This window comes from Pelobates fuscus, chromosome 1 (assembly GCF_036172605.1).
Source record: "Pelobates fuscus isolate aPelFus1 chromosome 1, aPelFus1.pri, whole genome shotgun sequence".
NCBI lineage: Eukaryota > Metazoa > Chordata > Amphibia > Anura > Pelobatidae > Pelobates > Pelobates fuscus.
This window is the reverse complement of record NC_086317.1, coordinates 319,770,729-319,794,298: the sequence shown is the minus strand read 5'-3', so window position 1 is coordinate 319,794,298 and position 23,570 is coordinate 319,770,729. Positions and strand designations below refer to the sequence as shown.

The window sequence follows — 23,570 nt, the reverse complement described above, 5'->3', positions numbered from 1 at the left end:
TTATATAGGGTTACCCTTATTAAACATAAAAATACAAAATAACATTAACTAAAAACATCACTCTACCATGTGTCTAGCCTGTGCATTTTTCCAGCCAATCACTATAAAGATTTATTCAAACCCTAGTGTATGTAAATGAAAAGAAAAGGAAAAATAATATATAGATATATAAAAAAAAATGCTCCTATTTTTAACTTTATCTCCTGCTTTATGGTCAGAGTTCCACAATCCCTCCCTCTCCCCCATTTTTGGCATTTAAATATAAGCAAGCACAAACAAGTCTCTGAGGTGGTACAAACTATGCTTTCTCTTTAATCACCTTTGCACAGAACTGTGAGAAATTGAGTTCTTTTTGCTCCTGCTGCGATTATTTCTACTAGTGTCTGTAGTAGGACTTTCTCGACTGGAACTGCTCCTCCTTAGCCGCATATGGTCCTTGTTCTCATCACTTTCATTTTCAGAGTCACTTAATTCCAAGTCCGGGCAGTAGCCATCATTGTCCTGATATGGTGTTCCTGATGCTTGACAGTCAAATGATTGTTTGCCCCAAATACGCTCTTTTGCAGATGGTCTCCTTTGAGACTTTTCATTGCTTTGAAGGTCATCCGTGGTCCTAACAAGGTTATTGGTTGCTTCTTTGAAAGACCTGCTAAAGTGTTCCATGGTGGACTTTCTAAAGCTACTCTGACTAGACATGTGACTTGTCAGCAAAGAGTCATGCTCCTGAGAAGTTTGGCTCGAGTTATCCCTCTGAATTCTGTCTGCACTAGTACCTAGTACACCATTAGATTTATTCATCATCACATGTTCATGCTGAACCTTTCCACTGCCATTTGAAGACTGCCCATGAATTACCGCTTGCAGTGACAATGGTTTTCCAGAAGTAGGAAACTTTGATGTCTGCTGATATTCTAGATCTGGCTTCTGTGAACGTATGGTTCCTCCTATCAAACCATTATTTTTTTGCTCAGAAGTGTACCTTGTGTAAGGTTTACTGAGATCAGGGGACTCGTTTTGGGAATGAAAGCTACTGTTTTTGTCAGGGAGACCCGATCGGTTTCTGGTTCTCACTGAGCTATTTTTGGAATCTCCAGTTGTGGATTTTGGCATTTTCAATTTTAAAGTAATTCGGGGAGGAGGGTAGAACAGTGTGTTTTCCAGTGCACTTGATAAGGGTTGTCCTACAGTAAAAATAGAAAACATAGGTAGAGAGGATTAAGCATATGTTGCAACATCTTGAGAAATTGCAGTGACATTAAACATTTAATCTGAAACTAATTCTTGTTTTGAATTGACCAGTCAGCATTAGGAAAATAGAAAAATTAATATAACCATTCCAGACAAGGAATGACCACCGTACTTCTCTTTTAATGTATTTTGGATATAATGCATTCAAATTAAGAATTACAACAACCCCCAAAATTAGCTTTTTGTGCAGTGACTGAAGGCACATTGCATTCAGTAAGGGTGCTGTAAATAGCCAATATATCCACAACCTGCCCACAAAATGTTTATAAAGTTGTAAAGTACATCACGCAGCTCACTAAAAGTCTAAAATGTGATTAATTTAATTCATGAAAAGCATGTAAGTTAATATATTTGGATAGTGCCTTTATTAATTAATATTATATATATATATATATATATATATATACACACACACACACACACATATATATATTTTTTTTTAACAAAATGGATCAGAAAAGGCTCTGCAGTGCATGTTTGAAACTGTTTTACAGCGCACTCATAATATGTATTAATAGAACTGTATGAAGATTATCCACTATAGTGAGAATTGCTGGGAATTCAAAGTGAATTTCAAAAAGCCAAAAAGTAGCTGAACTGGAAGCATAGCATAACTTTCAATTCCCTACAATTCTCACATTAATGATGCCCTTTATTGTGTTTATATATATATATATATATATATATACACACACACACACTCAATTAAGTACATTTGACATATACATGCACAATACAAATACTGATAATATTTAGACTTCTAAAAAATTTAAATTATATAGAGCAACACTGAACTTAATTAATAATGAAGTTAAAATAAAACCTTTTTAACTTATTTTAGTTTTGTACCCTTCAACCCTTCAAGTATGAAAAGGGGAAAACCAAATGAAATAAAGATCCAATTAATTTAATTCAAATAAAGATCCAATTCCTTTCATTCAAGGCTGGACATAACTCACATTTTTAACGCAGAAGTGATATCAATGTGATTTAATGTCAAACACTTTGGAAGGGCCTGTAGAACCACCCTACAGGCCCTTCCAAAGTGTTTGACATTAAAGCAGGGTATAGCAGCAGGACAATCTATGCATCATAAGCACTACAGCTAGCTGCTGTGATTATGGTGCTTAAAAAGAACCTTTGATTTTGATGATTGATTAAGTGAAAGTGATGATTAAAAGTAAAAATAAGTAGCTTTCAATAAAATCTGTCTACATACAGATGAAGTAAGCAGAAAAAATATATAATACTTGAAAATATATTAAGTTTTCAAAAACAGATTTTTGTTAAAAGAAAAAACGAATAATTATAATATGATGCAGTCATTTCTTGAATATCAATTAGTTTACTTTTCCTCAAACTGCAGCCAAACTACTAGTCACACATAGAGCTCTGTGTGGATGCCAAGTTACAATAATACCAAAGACTCGTATGCCTTATGTTACAGAAGATGGGATCTCACAATAGAGTGCAGCTAAAAAAAAAAAAATTCAACCCACACAAGACTAACTGGAGAAGTAAAAAATATTACACCTTCCTTGGGATCATTAATGCTTTATTGTTCAAATCTATCTGCCATGTATATTTGACATTGTGCAAAAAGTCTTATCAAATAAGTGCAACCATTACCAAATGTAGGCCTTAATTTCATATTTTTGGGTAAGCTTTTCAATGTATTTCATAATTTTGGATAAACATTTAGAATTAGGTTTTTAAGATATTAAAATAAAAATATTCAACCATTTTAGAAATTAATCTACAAATATTAAACCATTTGTAAAGCTTATCAAAAACTTGAAATCAAGGCCCTATTTTAAAAAACCCATGCAAACTTATATGGACACCGAGAACAGAGACGTAAACAACACACTATATGAAAATGCAAATAAAAATGGAAAAGTGCTACATCTACTTAATTCAACAACCACTTGAGTGTCCTATATACCATATTCACAAACTTTTTGGATATGTAAATTCTCACAGCATGTCCGGCAGTGTACATTGCCGAATCAACACTGCCAGAAACCTGAGCTCCTGCGGTGTGGATAGGTACTACATCAGTGTACTACCCAGCTATTCATCTGAGGTTGGATTGGTCTGCCTCAGCAGCTGGATTGAGATGCTGTAATGATTTCCCCCACTATGGGGCGCACTGTAAACTGATCAGCCTGCAATCCTTTAGAGTAGATGCACAGTAACTACAGGCAGTCACTACAGTACAGTAACTACAGGCAGTGACTACAGACAGTCAGGAGCAGTACACATATTCTTTCCCTTTCACAACTTGAAGAAAAGAGATGCGCTATGCTCCTTAGAGCTGCTTGGTAACACTCTAGAACGATAAGCTTAATTTTAAGCGTAATTGCAAGTTTAATTGGCCAAAGTAAATAAAATGTATTATTCAGGTCCATTGTGGCTGCACTTATTCTTCAGTTGGACATGCAAAATGGCGTAAAAGAATACGATCCTCTTTGGAGGTGTGTATACTCGGGAACATCATCAGCAAGCCCAGAACGGTCACTGTGACACTGCTGGAGATGGAGTTGCACCTCTGGCAGCAAAGGAGTTTAATTCAAAATGTGCAGCATTTAACAGCAAAGCATTGCACTGAAGCGGTCATGGTGTCTGGAGTAACCTGCTAATTAGTTTGGCTATATGTTTAAATGCTGGAGACGATATTTGGTTAAAAGCAGGGCTTGAGAAAGCTTGCGAGACATGCATAGATTATGTCATATTGTGTTTTGCAGCACCAATAAAATGCTTTAATTCTTCAAAGACTGATCCTTGGGTATCCCATATATTCTTGGCACTGTTAGCTGCTACTTAATATTTAATCAATTATGCTGCCTCTGGACAATTAAAATGAAGTATTCTGGAGGCTGGGTCTGACGTTCATGCCAGACAGACATGTCCTGATTAAGCTCCAAATTCTTATATGACTATTGTTTTTCAGGCTAATTTTTGTCTACTTGGTCAAGACTCACAAATGTGAACTGTTATAAAAATGCAAATACCAATTTAACACCCTCTAGAGCAGGTTTCCCCAAACTCTGGCCCTCTAGATGTTGCTGAACTACAACTCCCATGATTCTATGAATGAAATAGATAGGCTGAGAATCATGGAAGTTGTAGTTCAGCAACATCTGGAGGGCTGGAGTTTGGGGAAGCCTGCTCTAGAGTGATGTCTCAGTGAGGTTTTTTTTACAGAAAAAAGATCTTCATAGGTATAACAGCAGGAAGAGACTATGGGGTAGACTAGCTGGAAGAAGTAGGTATCTATAACTGTCTAAATGTGAACCACAAGATTTGTTGACTTTAATATCGGCTATTACTGCACAAGTTACTTGGGTTATGCAGTCAAAGAGACTATTATGAACCAACGGTCAACGCTCACCACATTCTATTGGCACTAATACAGCTGCACTACATTACCTGATGCCATCTCCTGGTTCACCAGCTGTGCTTGCAAGTTGAAAATTTGCTCATGGATTTTGCTGTGGGACAACTTGAGTTTCTCTCTCCTATTCACCATGTAGCACAAGTTCCTGACCTGGTAAAAAAAAAAAAAAAGAACCAGAATACCTTTAGCTACAATAACGAACAATGAATGCAAATGCTTGTGAGAATTCTGCAAACAGGTACACGGCAACAGGAAAGTACAAGTGTGGACAGTATTTCAGCATACCCAAATATGAATAATACTATAACGTACTAGTACTAATAATAACAACAACAACACTATCTATTATTTTTTCAAAAATGTTTCTAAATTTTAGTGAGCCACTAATAAGTTTTTTGAAGGATAAACACACAATATAAAAGTAATTGCCACCTGTGCTGGCCACATTATGTAATAGAACTTTATGTACATTTACTACATGAGAACATTTTTAAAAAATGCGTTTACAACTGAATATTTTATAGAAAATATATTTTTATATGAATGACAAAAAAGGTCATGTGATATTTAAGCCACATGTAAGTGATGCGCATTAAATGTGTGTCATGTTTCTATATGTAATATTTTTCCCTTGTGAAACCACAAGTTCAACAGGTAAAATGCATCATGTAGTTTATTGAAAATAGGAACACAAAAAATAAGTTTCGGGGTGGTGGGGGGGGGCCTAGCTTCCAGGCTGACCGGTCATGCCGAGCATCTGCTCCTGATCAAACTCCCACATTTAGGGGGTAAAAACCCCCAAAATAGGCACGAGCGCACTCTGGGGTGTTGCAGACAAGTCGGGGACACCCGGGTGAATCTCCGGATACCGAAATCAAGCTTACTGCCAACCAGGAGCCCATAATACTAAGCCGAGGAGAAGCACCCGCTCTCCACGCTGACAGACCAGAGTATGGATTCCTCAGAAATCGCACCTCCTCCCCACTCACCGACATCGAGTGACGGGGCCGCGGCACCGGGGAGTGCCACCATAAAACTTTCTTTTTTGTATTTTCCGTTTTTTAATAATTACATGATGCATTTTACCCGCTGTTGTACCTGTGCATTGGTGCCTACCCTTATTCCCCAGGGGTGACACACCATGTTGTTTATTTTTGGATTCTTGCACTGTGAGTGACCAGGTAGGCAGCACGTGTGTAAGTAAGTAGTTTGTGTGTGTCTATTTATGTATGTACATGTTTAAAGAAACACTAAGAGCACCATAACCACTGGCCCTAAGTACCCACACGGGAGTAAGTAGTTTGCTCAACATTCTCATGCTTTGTAAAGAGAAGACAAGAATGAAAAAAGAAAAATATATCACATACAGGATGGCAAGAACTTTTACATCTGGCTGGTAGCTTAGGTCGTGAAATTTAGAGTTCTCACTAGTGCATACATTAGAAAGTTCTGGGTCAGCACCAACCAAATGGTGAGTGGTGTTATCTCACTAGAACCATTGCAATTACAATTGTTACAATAGCTTGTCATTGCACCTTTAGTGTAATACATAATTCTAAAATTCTAGAACTACCTGCTGCATCACTGAAAAAAAATAACACTATATCATTTATAAAAAAAAAAGAAAAAGAAAAAAGAAAAAGAAAAAAAAGGGACAACCTCAAATGGTTTAACCGTCTTAAAAAAAGCACCATATGACCCATAACCCCAATATTACAAACTAAAACAGCAGCAGGTTTAACCCCTTAGCCCCTTAAGACCGCAGCCAAATGTACAAGTTGTAAACGAAACAAAATGTAAACAAAACCTGGCATTTGCGCTATATGTCTGTCCAACCGTAATTCACCTCTTTCATATTAAATGCACCCCCCCTTATTATATATCATTTTATTCAGGGGAAACAGGGCTTTCATTTAATATCAAATATTTAGCTATGAAACATAATTTAATATGAAAAACATGGGAGAAAATAAGATTTTTTAAAAATTTTTAGTTCTACATGACATTTTAACTGTCAATGTCATAATACTGTTTGCTTTTACTGCAATAAAATACACATATTCAGCAAAGTCTCACGTGTAAAACAGTACCCCCTATGTACAGGTTTTATGGTGTTTTGGGAAGTTACAGGGTCAAATATAGCGTGTTACATTTAAAATTGAAATTCGCCAGATTGGTTACGTTGCCTTTGAGACTGTATAGTAGCCCAGGAAATAAATTTACACCCATAATGGCATACCATTTGCAATAGTAGACGACCCAAGGTATTGCAAATGGGGTATGTCCAGCCTTTTTTAGTAGCCATTTGGTCACAAACACTGGCCAAAGTTAGCGTATTTGTTTGTGTGTGAAAAATGCAAAAAATGCCAATTTTGGCCAGTGTTTGTGACTAAGTGGCTACTAAAAAAGACTGGACATACCCCATTTGCAATACCTTGGGTTATCTACTATTGCAAATAGTATGCCATCATAGGGGTAATTTTCATTCTTGGGCTACCATAGGGTCATAAAGGCAACGTAAGCAATCTGGCGAATTTTAAAGTGAAAAAAATGAAACACAAGCCTTATATTTAACGCTGTAATTTTTGAAAACACCATAAAACCTGTACATGAGGGGTACTGTTGTACTCGGGAGACTTCGCTGAACACAAATATTTGTGTTTCAAAACAGTAAAAAGTATTGCAGCAATAATATCGTCCGTGTAAGTGCTGTTTGTGCGTGAAAAATGCAAAAATCGTCACTTTTACTGGCGATATCATCGTTGTAATACATTTTACTGTTTTGAAACACTAATATTTGTGTTCAGTGAAGTCTCCCGAGTAAAACAGTACCCCCCATGTACAGGTTTTATGGTGTCTTGGAAAGTTATAGGGTTAAATATAGTGCTAGCAAATTAAATTCCCTATACTTTCGGCATGGGTCGTCAGGCAGGTCCCGCTAATTGTAATTAATCAGGATACCTAATTATGTAAAATTATTACATAAATATATGTGTAGAATTAATATATGTATATATATATATAATTTTTTAAAAATATTTTTATTTATATATAGGTGTATATATATAGTGATATATACGTATATATTTATATATATATATTATTTCGTTCTACGTGTATTTTGATATAAATATATATATTAATATCACAATACAGTTAGAACGAAATAAAACACATCTATATATTTTTTAATATTTTATTTGTAATTATTTTTTTTAATTTTATTTTTTACGTATTTACATATTTTTTTAATATTATTTATAAATATATATATATAACAATAATTATATATATATATTTAATCAGTATCAGTCTACGTGTAATTTGATATTAATATATATATATATATATATATAATTATATATATATTAATATTACAATACACCTAGACAGTGTATGTGTGTGTGTGTGTGTGTGTATATATATATATATATATATATATACACTTAGATCATATATATATATATATATATATATATATATATATGATCTAAGTATATATATATATATATATATATATATATATATATATATATATATTTTTACACTTATTTTAACAGTTTTTTATTTGATTTTCAGCCAGCAGGGGGACTAACTGTCATTATAGTTAGTCCCCCTGCTGGCATTGCTGCAGCCAGCTATCCCGGCCATGTGATTGTGAGGTCCTCGCAAGGACCTCACTCTCACATGACCGGGGGGGACCGGAGGAGGAAGATCTGCCACAGGAGGGGGCTCCCTGGGAGTCCCCCCAAACCGCGATCGCCGGCGTGGGATCGCCGGCAACCGGGTAAGTGAAAAAAAAACGGAGGGCGTACATTTACGTCCTGCGGCGTTTAGAGCCGCTTTTAAAAGGATGTAAATGTACGCCCTCCGGACTTAAAGGGTTAAGGACTGAGCCAAATGTACACGTTGTGAACAAAACAAAACTTAAACAAAACCTGGCATTTGCGCTACATGTCTGTCCAACCGTAATTCACCTCTTTCATATTAAATGCACCCACCCTTATTATATATCATTTTATTCAGGGGAAACTGGGCTTTCATTTAATATCAAATATTCAGCTATGAAACATAATTGAATATGAAAAAAATGGGAGAAAATAAGAAATGTTATTTTTTTAGTTCTACATGACATTTTAACTGTCAATATCATAATACTGTTTGCTTTTACTGCAATAAAATACATATATTTGTATTCAGCAAAGTCTTACGTCTAAAACAGTACCCCCTATGTACAGGTTTTATGGTGTTTTGGGAAGTTACAGGGTCAAATATAGCACGTTACATTTGAAATTGAAATTCGCCAAATTGGTTGCGTTGCCTTTGAGACTGTATAGTAGCCCAGGAATAAAATTTACACCCATAATGGCATACCATTTGCAATAGTAGACAACCCAAGGTATTGCAAATAGGGTATATGTCCAGTCTTTTTTAGTAGCCATTTGGTCACAAACACTGGCCAAAGTTAGCGTATTTGTTTGTGTGTGAAAAATGCAAAAAACGCCAATTTTGGCCAGTGTTTGGGACTAAGTGGCTACTAAAAAAAGACTGGACAGGGGCAAGCAAGTTGGCTGGTCGCACTTCGCATGGGCTCCAGCTTTCTGGGCTCAATAGCATTGCCAAATCGAGACACAGCAACCAGAGAGGCGAACAACCAAGCCTATTGGACTCACACAATGCCTGTGCATTCAGCGATACCCATATCAAACCCCGGCATGCCAGGGAAAAGCTACAGAAGGCTTGGGCCTACCGGAGGAGGTGAGGGGGAAGGACGTCCGACTTCCCGCCCGACTGAAAGGCCCTCAAGCGTACGAAAATCGCTTCCCCCCCTCCCCCCTATGGACCGGTGGGGGTCATCCCGGTTCCTGCCTGAAGGGAGACCCCCACACGCCACACCAAACATCGGTTCCCGCCAGCCTTACAAGCAACGCGGTGGTGAGGGCCCCCAAGATGGCGGCACTGCTAGAACCAGATACTCGAGACCAACGACGACCAGATCCCAACCCAGGCACCAATGACACTGCTGGTGACCCCATCAAAGCGCTATTTGACCCCTGTCTGCAGGAGGCAGGATCGCCGCGACCAGGTAAGTAAAAAAAATAAATGAACCGGAGGGCGTTTAGAGCCGCTTAGAATAGGGCGTAATAGTACGCCCTCCGGTTTTAAGTGGTTAAAATAAGTTGTAAACTGCCAAACTTAATTCTTTTTAAAATTGGAATTGTTTTAGAAAAAGTGGTGCCTTAAAAATACCTCTAGGTCTTCAGTCTTTCGTTTACACGCAGCATTAGCGTCATATGACAAAAGCACTAAACTTACTCGTTCCAGGTCTTGCCTCAAATGCATGAACATCCTCATACGGGTATGAATGCTGTCTTCCTTGGGCTGCATTAAGCCATTCTGTTCTTCTTCTTTTGGAGGCAATAGTGGTTTGTTAAAATTGCTCTTCCGCTTTAGCTTCCAGAAGGAGTAAATTAAATCCACAGTGAGGTTGGGCAGGCCCAACTCAGATGCCACATCTTCTACTTTCACCATAGTGTAAAAATCCTCCTCAAGTTCCTTCAGTTTCTGAGCACGCAGGCTGATTTTCTCACTCTCAGTCTGTCTGCTTTCTATGGGAATCTTGGGAGGTTCTTCTTGCTCAGAAGATGAGCTTTGCTTCTTCTTGCTATGCTTCAGACAATAGGATTTAAATTTTACTTCATCCCCCTCATCCAATATGGTCTTCATCTCCAGGCTATGCTCAAAAGCACAGGTGACATGGAAGGCTGTTATACAGCTTTTAACAGAGCACTGTATGGGTACAAACAGAATCATTAAGAAAGAAGAAACAAATTGGAGCAGTGATTATGTGTTATTTCAAAGACATTAAGAGAGTGGAGACTTGTATTATAAAAAATACTTGCTATTTATTTTATTGAAGCCACATGAGAATACCATGTTTCCATTACTTCTATGCCAATGGCATCAAGTTAAGGCTCAAAAAACTAAAAATAGAACCCACACAAACTTTTGAGATTAAAATAAAATCATTTTCTAGCAATTTACAGGCAAGCATTAAACATTTAGCTTGATCAAACTTTTCCTGACAGATACACTATATCTTACTGCACTTACTTGAATGCAGGCTCCTGTCTTTGTTTTGCAGAGGCTGCAGACCAAAGCCCATCGACTTGGTGGAATGTGAGAAACCTTAGTAATTGGCTCCATTCTTTCTGGACAGGCAATGCTGACCTGAAAAATGAAATATAAAAGGGATTTTTTTTTCTAAAACCAATCCATTAAAAAAAAAAAAAAAAAAAAAAAAAAAGATTTTTTTTTTTTTAAAGATTAATGACAATTTTCTAATCACGCGATAAAAACAAAACAAAAAAAATTATTACATATTCTACATAGATCAACTTAAAAAGAACAGTGTTTACACTGCGTATATGATTACATGCAAGCAAATCTTCACTGTAAGTAGGAAAAATATTTCAGTATGTTAAAGGGGCTCTCCAAACTCCGACACATTTGGTGGAAAGTTGACTCAATAAAGAGTGAGTTTAAAAACGCAAAACCCTAAACCTAAAAACACAGGTAAGACTAGAAAACGATATACATAAGTGGCCATTTTACAAGGCACCCCTACTGCTCAGTGCAGATATCTAAACAACAAATTACGTAGAAGCAACTCGATGCAGAAAAGCATGGAGATGTGCTTGAGTTTCATTGTTTAAACCAAACATCAGAACAGGGAATAAAAATGTTATGTAAATGACTTTGGCTGCAGAATGATCGTTTTGTCTTTTTTTTTTTACAAGCAGTGTGTAGAGTTTACAGCAGAACTTTTATTTCAAATTTCAACTATAATTTAAAAACAAATCTTAAATAAGTGAAACCATTTAAAATATGTACATGGGATTTCCGTCATATAAACATAATCAGGCCTCAAGCATGTAGCCCCCCCTCTCCTGCCCCAAATGCTAACAAAAAAGCCAAAAAAAGCCAGTACTCCAAAGGTAATCCACATGTTTGTCCATTAACAGCCATAACAGTAGGGTACAGATGAATACTTGCACAATTTTTGGGTAATAAGAGATTACAGGATATACATTTGTCAGCAGTGATAGTGTAGCACAGTGTTGATATATAGAGCAGTTACAAAAGATGCTGAACAATTGAATAGCTTTAATGCATTCCCTTCCCAAGAGTTGCAAATCTGGCGGTTAATAGGTTAATATGGGACAGGATGCATTAGATGCCCCCCCCCCTCTGAACATATAATTGGTTAGGGTCCAGTGGGATGAGGATAGGTGAGAGAAGCCTATGCCCCCCCCCCCTTGTACTCTGAAGGTGGCAGTTACTGTGGTGCCTATAGTAGGGCGGGGGGGGGGGGGGGGGGGGAGGGGTGTTAAGTGAAGCCAAAATAATAATAAGTGGGTAGTTCCCAGAGAGGTTAAGCTATTGTGCCATAATTATAAAAACTACTTTTAACTCTAACTTTCAAACTATAACCGTGGGAATTATGAAACCATGGGCTATAGACAACAGTCACGGTATTGTTAAATAGTTACAGGACAGTTCAGGACACCGGAGTGGATGCCGATTCTCCTCTTTGGGCTGCCAGTATAAACTGGCGTGTTGTAGCCGGGTTCCATGCTGTTGATGAGCTCTGCGGTATAGCTGCAGCTTGCTCAGGTGCGTGCTCCTCCAGGGCGAGCTTCTGTAGTGTGGCTGGGATTTCGGCTGCTTCACGTATCTTGAGGTTGCCGTTTTCCCTGGGTGATCCCCAGCGGTAGGGTATATCATGTGCTAGGAGCATTGTAGTTAGGGGTCTCAAAGACCTTCTCCAGTCCATGGTGGCTTTGGATATGTCCGGGTAGAAGGACAGGGAATGGCCTTCAAAGTGTATGGGGGTTATGTTGCGTACTGCCGCCATGAAGGTAGTGCGGTCTCGGCCTTGTTGGAAACGCACTATCACGTCTCTCCCTTCCTCCGAGGTACCAGGCTTAGGTTTGGTGATCTGGTACCAACTTCCAGTGGCATCCCTTTGGCCTGTTTTGCCGGGAAGAGCATTCCCAGCATTCTACGAAATAGGTGCGGTAGTTCAGCAGTCTCCACCGCATCCGGTAGGCCGCGGATTTTGATGTTTTTCCAGCGCCTCTTATCTTCGAATGCGGCCATGTTGTCGTGTTGTTGTTGGTGGGCTTGTTGCAATGCCAAAAGTTGTTGCTCAACCGCCGTAAGTCTACATTCCTGTGCGGCAGTGGTAAGTTCTGTTTTTTGCAAGCTGCTATATTGCGGCGCAGCTCACCAAGCATATCCCTAAGCTTCTCCTCCGTGATCGGAGGACTCATGGGTGTGTGGGTCGGTCCGATTTTAGCTTGAGTGTTGTAGTCACCCTCTTCAGATCCAGAGGTTTCACCCGATGAGTTATAAAAGTCTTCCACCTGGGCCGCCATTGCAGGCCTCTGCAGGAGGACTCCAATATCCACCATTGCGGGTGTTTTGTCCGGCTTCGGTTTTTTGCTCCGTCGCCCCATGTTGTCTGGAGGATAGTCCGGTACCAGTGGTGTCGTGATGGTAGGTTTTTCACCGGATTTATGTTGATTTGAGCGTTTTAGGCTCAGAGCTCGAGGCATGTGCGTCCTCTCTGCTCGGTAGCTGGCTCTGCCCCCCCCCCCCAAACACTAGTTCTGCCTCAATTCATCAGTATTATCCACATCATCTACTTTCCTTTCCTTTTTTTTTGTAGTGCATGTGATATAACAACATGCATGGGGTGCCCCAACGGCATTCCTCATGCTTTCTTATACATTTATAACAGTAATGGGAATGTTCGTGCGTGCACAATTTTTATGTTTAATATACAGTTTTATACGATTATTCACGATGTAGTGTCTAGTAGATATAACGCAATGACTAATCACGTGTTTTATACCCCATCTCCTATAGACTGTAAGCTCGTTTGAGCAGGGTCCTCTTCAACCTATTGTTCCTGTAAGTTTTCTTGTAATTGACCTATTTATTGTTACATCCCCCCCTCTCACAATATTGTAAAGCGCTACGGAATCTGTTGGCGCTATATAAATGGCAGTAATAATAGGTAGGGTAAAATACGTAAAAACATGGATGGAACTGCTTATGTACTATACGTTAAGTTACACGCTAAGTCACTACTGTATTTGCTTATTTAGTTGCTGTTCGGTTGCATGTTAAGCACATTGCGGTTGTTTTGTTTAAATTTAAATATTAGTTGTTCGGTTACATGCTGAGCAGACAAGTGTAATTATGAAGACCCTGGGGGTCGAGCTAACTGCTCTGGGGATATTTAGCTAAGCAGTTGTTGTAATTCTGAGCCAGAGGTGTTCCCTCAAAGCCTGCCTCTGGGTTAATGCTTCACTAAATATTAAGTAAGGCAACACAATGAAAATACAAATAATGCAAACAACACGTGTAACAATACCAGGGAAGAAAACTCTGGGAGGTATGACAGGCTTGTTACTACTGGTCAGAGCCCTGCTATGAGGATAAGTGGGCAGAGAGACTACTAAGTAAAGATCATCGGTATTAACTACATAGGCTATTAAATATTTTCACACAACATTACAGTCTTGTAGTTGGTCTGCTGCAGTGTGTAGCTCAGGGTTTCTCCCTCACGAATCAGTCCCATAGCTGGACTCAGCCTATGCCAGCTGGGGGTACAACACAGTCCGCGAGTGCAGAGGTACACTGCCTGTCATCTTGCCACGATATGCTCCAGTAGGTTGGGACTCGTAGCTTGTGTGGATCGCTGCTCAGCCCTTTAGGTTGTGGTCCTGCTTGAGTGCGCTTGGATGATTTCGTCGGCACCATTTTAAGGCTTGGCACTGAGCTTCTCCTACTCTGCCGCCATGATGGGAATCGCACAGCAGGGGTTGTGTGTTTAACAGGAGAGTGTGCATCTCTCACTTGGGTAAGTGGGCATCTTCTTGTGGCAGGGAGGGCTGGAGCATGAGCCATTTTAATTTCCGCCAGAAAAGTGTCCAGCTATTTTGGAGAGAATGTCGCTGGGGGCCTTGTCGGTCCTAGGGATCCCAGGTGGACAGTACTGTACCTCGTTTAAGGGACCTGCTCCCCGAAGCATCATGAGGATAAGTTGGTGTTTGCCGGGTGTCGGTAGCCTGTGTTGCGTTGTGCCCTCTGAGCCTCTGACCCTTCCTTTCGCTTCGGGCCTGCCCCTGTTCTGGAGCCGCGGTCTTGCGTTGCATCTGGAGGGGTAGGCATCTCTTCTGGGTATTACTGTGGGTGCTTGTTATTTGCAGTGGCGGGCAGTCGGCTTGTTCTTGGATGCTTGCAGCAGACTTGGGGAGAGGGCTTTCTTTCCCTCTGGCTTTGGCTCTCCTGGCATCCACCATTTTGATTGATGCGCCTGAGCCGCGTTGCAGGGTGGTAGTGTCGCTGGGCTCGGGTTCTGTTGCATCGTTCTGAACCCCAGGGTGAGGACCGGGATCATCCCCGGTCCAGAGGGGGGGGGGGCAGGGTCCGGTCCGCCTGGCTTTGGGCCCCTGGCTGGGTTCCGTTTGGCAGGATAGTGGGGCAGCGGCCGTCAGCCCCACTCACCGCCGGAGTAGGCCCCGGTCGGGATATCGAAGACCGTTCCACCAGGGGACTGCAGCCCTGGTTCCCGTTTCTCCTCTGCATTGAGGATTGTTGCTAGTGGTCGTTATTGAAGCTTGTAATCTTGCAGGAGCTGAGTGTGCATGCAACTATCCAGCTTGGCGGTCCGGCCCCGCCCCCACATCATCTACTTTCTGATATGCCACAGCTGAAACGCTTAAGTGCTCTTTGAGCAATGCTGAAATGCTGCCACTGCTAGTGGCTGTGGTGTGGGAGAGGTTTATTGGGTAACATAAGTTACAGTCCACAACACTGAGGTTACCTTCCTTCAAAAATACCAGACCATACCTCTGACTCCCCACCAACCCTAAACACCCCATCTCCTTAAGTCCCTCTAACAATGTAACGGGGGTTGATCGCCAGCTATAGATCTAGACCCTGCCCCATTACATGGTTTGTTTTTCAGCACCAGGAGCCACCACAGCAGTGCTTTCCCCAAGTAGTATATTTTCTTACTAGGCAGGCTTCCAGCAAGATCGCTCTACAGGAAACTTAGAAAAAAGGCTGCTACTTGCCCAAACACCAGACAGTCATTAGTGCAGTTTGAACACATATTGGGTCTCTATTGTTCACATGGTTTATATACAATACAATGTTGACGCAAGATAAGTGGAGCAGGCAGTGACAAAGGAGTGTGGAATTGATGGTGAGGGGCAAGTGGTCTGGGGGAGGGGGGGGACTCGCTGTGAGACAAGGGAGTCTCTTTGAACCGGCCTGAAAAACCTCTCCTAAAACAATGTTAGTAACTCCATGTTGAAAGCATAATGAGACAGGGAAGGGAAATGTACACACAATACACTTTAAAAAAAAAAAAAAAAAATTCAAATTCTTTTTTATCCCACACTCTAAAACCCTCCTCACAGTTAGCCACAGGATCTGAGGTCAGGGAAGCAAAGTTTAGTTTAAACCATACCAAGAATGGCCCATAACCGGTGAGCAAGAGGTTAGCTCCCAAGTCTCTATGCACATCATACAGTCGTTCCCTTGTAGGCGAGTGATGAAATGGAGTGGCTGTCTTTGAGGCCCTGGAAAGCAGGCTGAAAGGGCAACCACCGCAAGTCGAATGGAGCTTCCGTCAACAACTACAGCACTGCTGTACCTTGCAACATTAGAGCACTGGGTACACAACACCGTTTGAGGCGCATCATTGTAATAATGCAATAATGGCAAAACGTCAGTTCAATTTAGGCAACATTACAATGCTGCTGAATTGACTCTTTCCCGTTTAAAAATCAAAATGTATTATGATTATTTTATTATTTATATAGCACCAGCAAATTCTGTAGCGCTGTACAATGGATGTTGTGTATGGCATGACGTGCAGCACAGGAATAAGATATAAATAATGGAATAAAGTAACACATTTCTAACACACGTTTTATAAAGAAAGATCATTCTACTTGTTTCAGTCCTTTTTTTTTTTTTGCAATTTAAACCACTGGTGAGCTACATTTTAGTATTTTTTTTTTTTTTAAATGCTGCACACTAAAGTTACGTATATTTTAACCCCGTTCTTTAAAGGGACATTATAGGTACTCAGACCACTTTATGTTTCATGTCGTTGAAGTAGTCTGTGTGCAGTGCTACATTGCTTCAGCAATGTAAAACACTACTGTTTTGGAATTACGGCAATGTTTTCATTTCAAGGCTAAACATACCTCTAGTCCTATTACACAGACAGTCATTACATGGAGCTTCCGCAGTGAGAACCTCACGGGTTGCATGAAGACGTTGAATGTGCAAACAAGGTTATTGACTTTTGGAGCATGATGTTACCAGGCATAAAGAGTCTCATACCAGGAAATAGGTAAGTAAAGGGTTACTAAAACAATTGTATATACTTTTTACAATATAGCCTCCCTGTAATATTTTTATTAAAGGGTTACTCAAACCACCATGACCACTTTTGCTTTTAGAAGAGGTCATGGTTGTAACAATCTGTGTGTGCAGTGTTTCAGATTCAAACACTGCCTATGCAGAGAAATTCATCATTTTGTGCAGGGGTGTAATTACATTAGTCTGACTAATGTTAAATTGACACTATGGTAACCAGAACAACTACAGCTTATTTGATTTGTTCTGGTGAGTATAATCCTTCCCTTCAGGCTTTTTGCAGTAAACACTGTTTTTTTTCAGAGAAAAGGCAGTGTTGTTTACATTGCAGCCTAGTCAAACCTCCACTGGCCATTCCTCATTAGGCTACTAGAGGTGCTTCCTGGGGCAGTGCTGCACACATTACTGTACACAGCTGCCATTCAGTGTCTCCACCCTCTGCATGCATAGACTGAACTCTCCTCATAGATATGCACTGATTCAATGAATCTCTATGAGGAGGTGCTGATCGGCCAGGGCTGTGATTGGCTTGTGCTGGCTCTGCCCCTGATCTTTGACAAGCTCAGCCAATCCAATGCTTTTCTATGGGAAAGCATTGTAATTGGCTAAGATCACCACTTCTGATGATGTCAGCCAATGAGGCAGATCAGGGGCACAGCCAGCACAAGCAGACTGGAATAAAATTAAGATTTTACTTTATTTAGGGGGAAAGTGAGGGCCAGATAGTGGTTTTAACACTATGGGGTCAGGACTATATGTTTGTGCTCCTGACCCTATAGTGTTCCTTTAATGCTGTGGGGGAAAGTGAGGGCCAGATAGTGGTTTTAACACTATGGGGTCAGGACTATATGTTTGTGCTCCTGACCCTATAGTGTTCCTTTAATGCTGTGCAAAAGTTTTTGGTTTTTTTCATCAGCATGCTGGCTACAAATGTAATTAAAATCTTCACTTGCAGGTAGAATTGTGAGCAGAAACTCAACTTCCTTCCAGCCAGCCCCTTGTCCACCATTGTCTGTGCAGCCCTCCTTTCCCACTTCAGCAATTGAGAGGAGGGCGGGCTTTAGCAGTGAGATGAGCTCATCATGCCTCTCGTAAATGCAAATACTGTGTTTTTTTTGTGGCATGCAGTGGTATAACAATGATTCTGTACGAGAAGAATTTGATCAGACAACTGGAAAGAATAGGACAACATGCCGTGACATCAGAGAAGGCAGGGACAAGTTGCCTTGGTGCTGGATTTCATGCAAGTTTTAATATTTGTATTGCATTTTTAATATAAAAAAATAAAATAAAAATTAATATGAACACATTTTATGCATGTCATTACAGATGGGGATAGAATCCAGTAGAAAAGGGCAATTTAGTATATTACATATACAGACACACACACTTTAATATAATTACCATAGATATAAACCTAAAACTGAGGCAGAAATGCATTACCAGTTGAAAATAAACTATTTTACCTCTGGTATCCAGAGAGCACAGCTCACATGGGCCCACTTGGTTCCAGTTCTTGTAGCTTTCATAGCTCCACCAGTCTTTGGACACAAAATACACTGTGGCTGAATCCCGAGAACACATGTGCGGCATAGCCAACTGCCTTCTGGGACCTTCAGGATACCGTAACATGCCTTTCAAACCAGAGAGGGAAAAATGCAGTGTCCATAAATCTACAAACATGTTAAGCTAATGCATGTCAAGTTTGCACTGGTAGGATTTTCAATGTGACAATTGTCAGACTGTTACAACGGACGTGCAAATTGTGCAATTGAGTTACTTGCATACCCTCCCCAAAATATATTTTCAATTCTGCGAGGCATAAAAGTCACATACAATCCTTCATTTTGTGCCGGCTATACAATATGCCAAATACAATATAATATATGAACCAAGATAAATTTCCAAAGGTGACCTAGACTCGCCATGATTAAGTTAGTGTTTACAAAGTGGATCGTACACTCCTTGCTATAATATCTTCTCTGGTATAGTAATAACCGTACTTTTATACTGTCACTTACAATTATTTGTTTAAAAAAAATACATTGCAGTTTATTTTTTGAGAGACGTAGAATGCATACGTTAATGAAAACATAGCAAATAGAACTTCTGTCAACCCTAATTGCTCATCTCTTGAGACATGTACTGGCATATCTCTACATAATTAGCTTGTAATGGAAAGCATCGCCATGTACTGCATTTATTTGTTGCATTTTCTTCACCAGTATGTTCATGCTTTTAAAGATTGTTGAACATAAGGACGGTGAACACACATTATAAAAACAAATAAATTACAAATACAAATCTGATTCATATTGTTAGAACATGTTGAAGTATTTGATGCTCACCTGATGTACACAGATGTTGCATCGGTCACAAAACACCATGTCATTCCCTTCCTCGCTGTCAGGGGAGCGGCACACGTCACAAATGACATCTTCATCATACTCTATCCCAAGACCCTCCTCGGTCTCAATGGCATGGTTCATGTTCTCATGGCACTGGCGCTCCAACACTTCCAGTGTTTTTTCCATGGTGCTCTCATCGACAGGAGCACATCCTGTAACGACAGCAGGACCCGGAGGGGCAGCATGAGGAACTTTCAGAGAGTCAGCGGGGCCTGTCTCGTACAACGTTCTCAGTCCTATTATTTACGGTCAGGTTTCTCCCACTCTGTTTACAGAATACAATGCAAGCTCATTATGTCCACCAATACAGGTGAAAATATGATATGCAATAAATGTTAAAAACTGCATTTAAAGGCCAATTTATCTGTTTGAAATTCCAATTCTTGTATAAGAAAACATGTATTCACTAAGCCTATTTTATGAATTTTCAATTAGCTTTGACATTTCTATAATATTTTCTTCTGATAACACCAAGGTGTGCATTTACAATAATGGATGCAATACATGTTGCATGTAAAGTAAATATTAAAATTGTATGTGATAGGATGGGGAAGAAAACCAAGTTGTGATGGTCACCGTCCCCTCCCATCCCCCTTTTATTTTAAATTATCTGTAATAAATTTTCAGAGGTACATGAAGACTACAGCATGTCAGCGTTGTAACACGTTCTTCCTCCTTTTTATTACCCATGTCGGCTAGCTCTAGGTTGCATTCTTGTAGCCAGATGAGGTCCATATCATCCAGGTCATATCTGCACATGTTCTCTGCCAGCTCAAGGATATTTATATATCCAGGCTCTGATGGTTCCTGGCTGGAGCAGTGGATATACTTTCGTGGACGTGAATATAGCACCTCCTTCATCTTTTCTGCAATAATCCTGACAATAGTAAATAAAAAATAAAAATGAAAGCACTCTCAAACAATATATTATTGCAAGTACATAATGAAAAAGGAGTAGAATAAATAACATCAAGTTTCTTTATTTTTAAATATGGGTTTTAGACTGGGTACATTTCCATAGATACCCATGAAAATAAATAAATAAATAAATAAATAAAAATGGTAGTTCCCAAGGAGGCTACTTTGACATTCAGTATATCAAGTAGTAGATTTATTTGCATTGAAAGACCATGAGTGGTAATCTCACCGGAGTGAAGGTTGAGGGATTGTATCTGGACTGGCAGGTACCTGAACCCCTTTCTCCCACTCCTGCTTCCAAGTGTCTGTAAAGTGATAATATTCGTCCGTGTTCACATGTTGAGAGTCTGGAATCTTCATGGCACTAATAAGATCTTTCCTGAACACCTAGGAACACCATTGTATTTGTATTACAATTCATTTCTTTACAAGTCATGTGCTTGATACACAGACAACTGCAAATTTCTATTCACCATTTTAGATTGTCCTTTAAAAACATCTGTGCAAGTTTCTCACTTAGATATAACTTTCTGACATGTAAACATGTAGTAGTTTATAATGATCAATCTGACATTATAGGTAAACATACACTTTGATATTTGCCTTTTGATCAATTATCATTATGGGCCAGGTAAAGCAGAGGACCAAACATTGGTATGACTGATATTTATATTAAATCCTAAAAAGGTATGGGAAGAGAGATATTTAAATAGCAATATTTATACTACTCCATTATAATAATAAATGTTGAACAATCTCTCTTTTTTGGATGTACCAAGTAATTATGTATACCGTATTTATCGGCGTATAACACGCACTTTTTCTCCCTGAAAATAGGGGGAAAATCATGGGTGCGTGTTATACGCCGATATCCCACATTTACTTACCTGTCTTGAAGCGTGGGCCGGCTTCACAGCGCGCACCGCGGTACTGGAACTTAAATTTCAGGTTCCGGTTTCCGGCGGGACTGAAAGGAAGTGTGCACACTTCCTTTCAGTCCCGCCGGAAACCGGAACCTGAAATTTAAGTTCAAGTACTGCGGTGCGCGCTGTGAAGCCGGCCCACGCTTCAAGACAGGTAAGACACTATGGGGGGGAAGACACTATGGGGGGTGGAGAATACTATGGAAAGGGGCGGGGGGGTGGGGGGGGAGACACCATGGGAGGGGGTGGAGAATACTATGGGAGGGGGGTGGAGAATACTATGGAAGGGGGGGGGGACACTATGGGATGAGGGGGGAACACTATGGGAGGGGGGGAGAATACTATGGGAGGGGGGGAGAATACTATGGGAGGGGGGGAGAATACTATGGAAAGGGGGGGTATCAAAACAAACTAAACATTACAGTCACTGCAGGTGGTCTTGGGTAGTTCAGGAAACAGCTACCACTCAGTGCGGCAGGCACAAACGGATGAACCTTCGAGAGATCCCAGACAGACTACTGCATATGCGGCGGTCCTTCTGCAGCAGCGGGCAACCCGATTTTTTGTAGAGTGCTGGGTATATCTGAAGACTCCAGTACTTTCCATGTCCCGGATTCGTGGGGGAACAGAAGACTCCTTGGTGCACCATCTATAAAGTACCTTGTGCTTTGTAAGTTCCAGAGTTAAGGGTCTCAGAGTCCTTCTCCAGTCCAGGGTAGCTCTGGATAGATCTGGGAAGAATGCCAGCTGATTTTCTTTAAAGGAGTAGGGTGACTTATTGCGAATGGCGGTCATGAACGCCTGCTTGTCAGGATCGTTTTGAAAGCGGATTATGATGTCTCTGTGCACTCCTGTAGCGCTTGCCGGAGGAGCCGGGAGCCTGTAGCATTCTTTCCAGAGTCATTAATTTGGCTTGTTTGGCAGAGAATAGTTGGGTTAGAAACTTCTGGAACAGGTGAGGTATTTCAGCTGTGACAATATGGTCAGGAAGGCCTCGCACCTTTATGTTCTTCCAACGCCTCCAGTCCTCCATGCGGTACTGTGTCTGCGCCAGTTCGCGCCGTAACATGGAGAGTTCCCGTTCTAGGGCAGTAAGCCGTATCTTGTGGCCTGCTGTGGTAACCTCTGTTAAGTGTAGGCGGGCCGTTACTCCACTGACCTCTTCTTTAAATGCAGACATGTCAGCAGCGATATTTCGGCGTAACTCGTCTATGAGGGCCTTCAGGGTACCTTCCGTCGCTGGTGTCCCAGATTTTTCATCAGACTGTATAGCAGCTTACCTGCCTCTAGTCTGTACCTCCAGTTCCCTCATATCAGGTAGGGACGTTTCACTGGACAAGCAAGACAGCTCCGAGAGAGTTGCCATGACAGTCCTCGTGGAGCTATGGGGCCTCCATAAGAAATTGCCGATATCGGCAGTTGTCGGGGGCCTATCTGTCCGATATTTCTTAGACTTACGCCCCGTGCTAGCTGGAGACAGCAGCTCTCTCTTGGGTAGGTTTTGTGGGTCCATACTGGTGAAATAGCCGTTTTAGCTCGAGGCTTAGCCAGAGCTCCCGCAGGACGCGTCCGATCAGGCAGCTGGCTCCACCCCCCTTAGTGTAATTATGCACCCATCTTTATAAACTATGTGTTTACATATAAGAAAGCGGTGTCCAAGTGAGAGACAAATGCTTTTACTAAATAAAGGACCACATAAAATGTGTGTACAATTTATATGCATTTATTTTCAAGCATTCTACATAAATATCCATTACTTATTTATTTTTCACATCATTCTTTTCAACACAATATACTATAGAACTGTTTATTCCCTGTCTTACTTGTAAGCTCTTTTGGGTAGGTGGGGGTGAAAGATTTGTAACCATCATGGTAAAAAGATAAAAAAATCTGCACAGCTAAAATCTTATAGAGCAGAGCTCATGGGAGCTATGGAAACACTGTCTGAAGGTGGCCTAGCTATCTGGGTCTTTTTAGTCACTAATTAATGCTCTTCAGGCAAAACACTAGATTACTCTTAATGCAAAAGGCAGCTATTGCTAATATTATACTGACCTAATTTTACTCTTAAAATATGGAATGTGCACACAATTTTATGGATACATAACTTATCAGAAAGGAAAAAAATATATTTTTTATTGAAATCTGACATTTTATGAATGACTGAACCCTTTTAAAGGGACACTATAGTCACCAGAACAA

At 40.4% G+C, this 23,570-nt stretch overlaps 1 protein-coding gene across 2 annotated transcripts in view; it reads right to left on the bottom strand.

Moving 5' to 3' along the window:
• Positions 1 to 289: 289 nt before the first annotated feature.
• The window catches only part of JADE3 (jade family PHD finger 3), a 60,519-nt gene continuing 37,238 nt past the window's right edge, over positions 290 to 23,570 (bottom strand). For both annotated transcript variants that reach the window (XM_063459392.1, XM_063459382.1), the window contains exons 4-11: positions 20,675 to 20,832; positions 20,214 to 20,404; positions 19,468 to 19,679; positions 18,586 to 18,753; positions 10,763 to 10,879; positions 9,965 to 10,438; positions 4,681 to 4,798; positions 290 to 1,181 (exon numbers count right to left, since the gene is read on the bottom strand). In XM_063459392.1, coding sequence (XP_063315462.1) covers positions 316 to 1,181; positions 4,681 to 4,798; positions 9,965 to 10,438; positions 10,763 to 10,879; positions 18,586 to 18,753; positions 19,468 to 19,679; positions 20,214 to 20,404; positions 20,675 to 20,832 — 2,304 coding nt within the window. In that variant the 3' untranslated portion in view covers positions 290 to 315. The remainder of the gene's footprint in view (positions 1,182 to 4,680; positions 4,799 to 9,964; positions 10,439 to 10,762; positions 10,880 to 18,585; positions 18,754 to 19,467; positions 19,680 to 20,213; positions 20,405 to 20,674; positions 20,833 to 23,570) is intronic.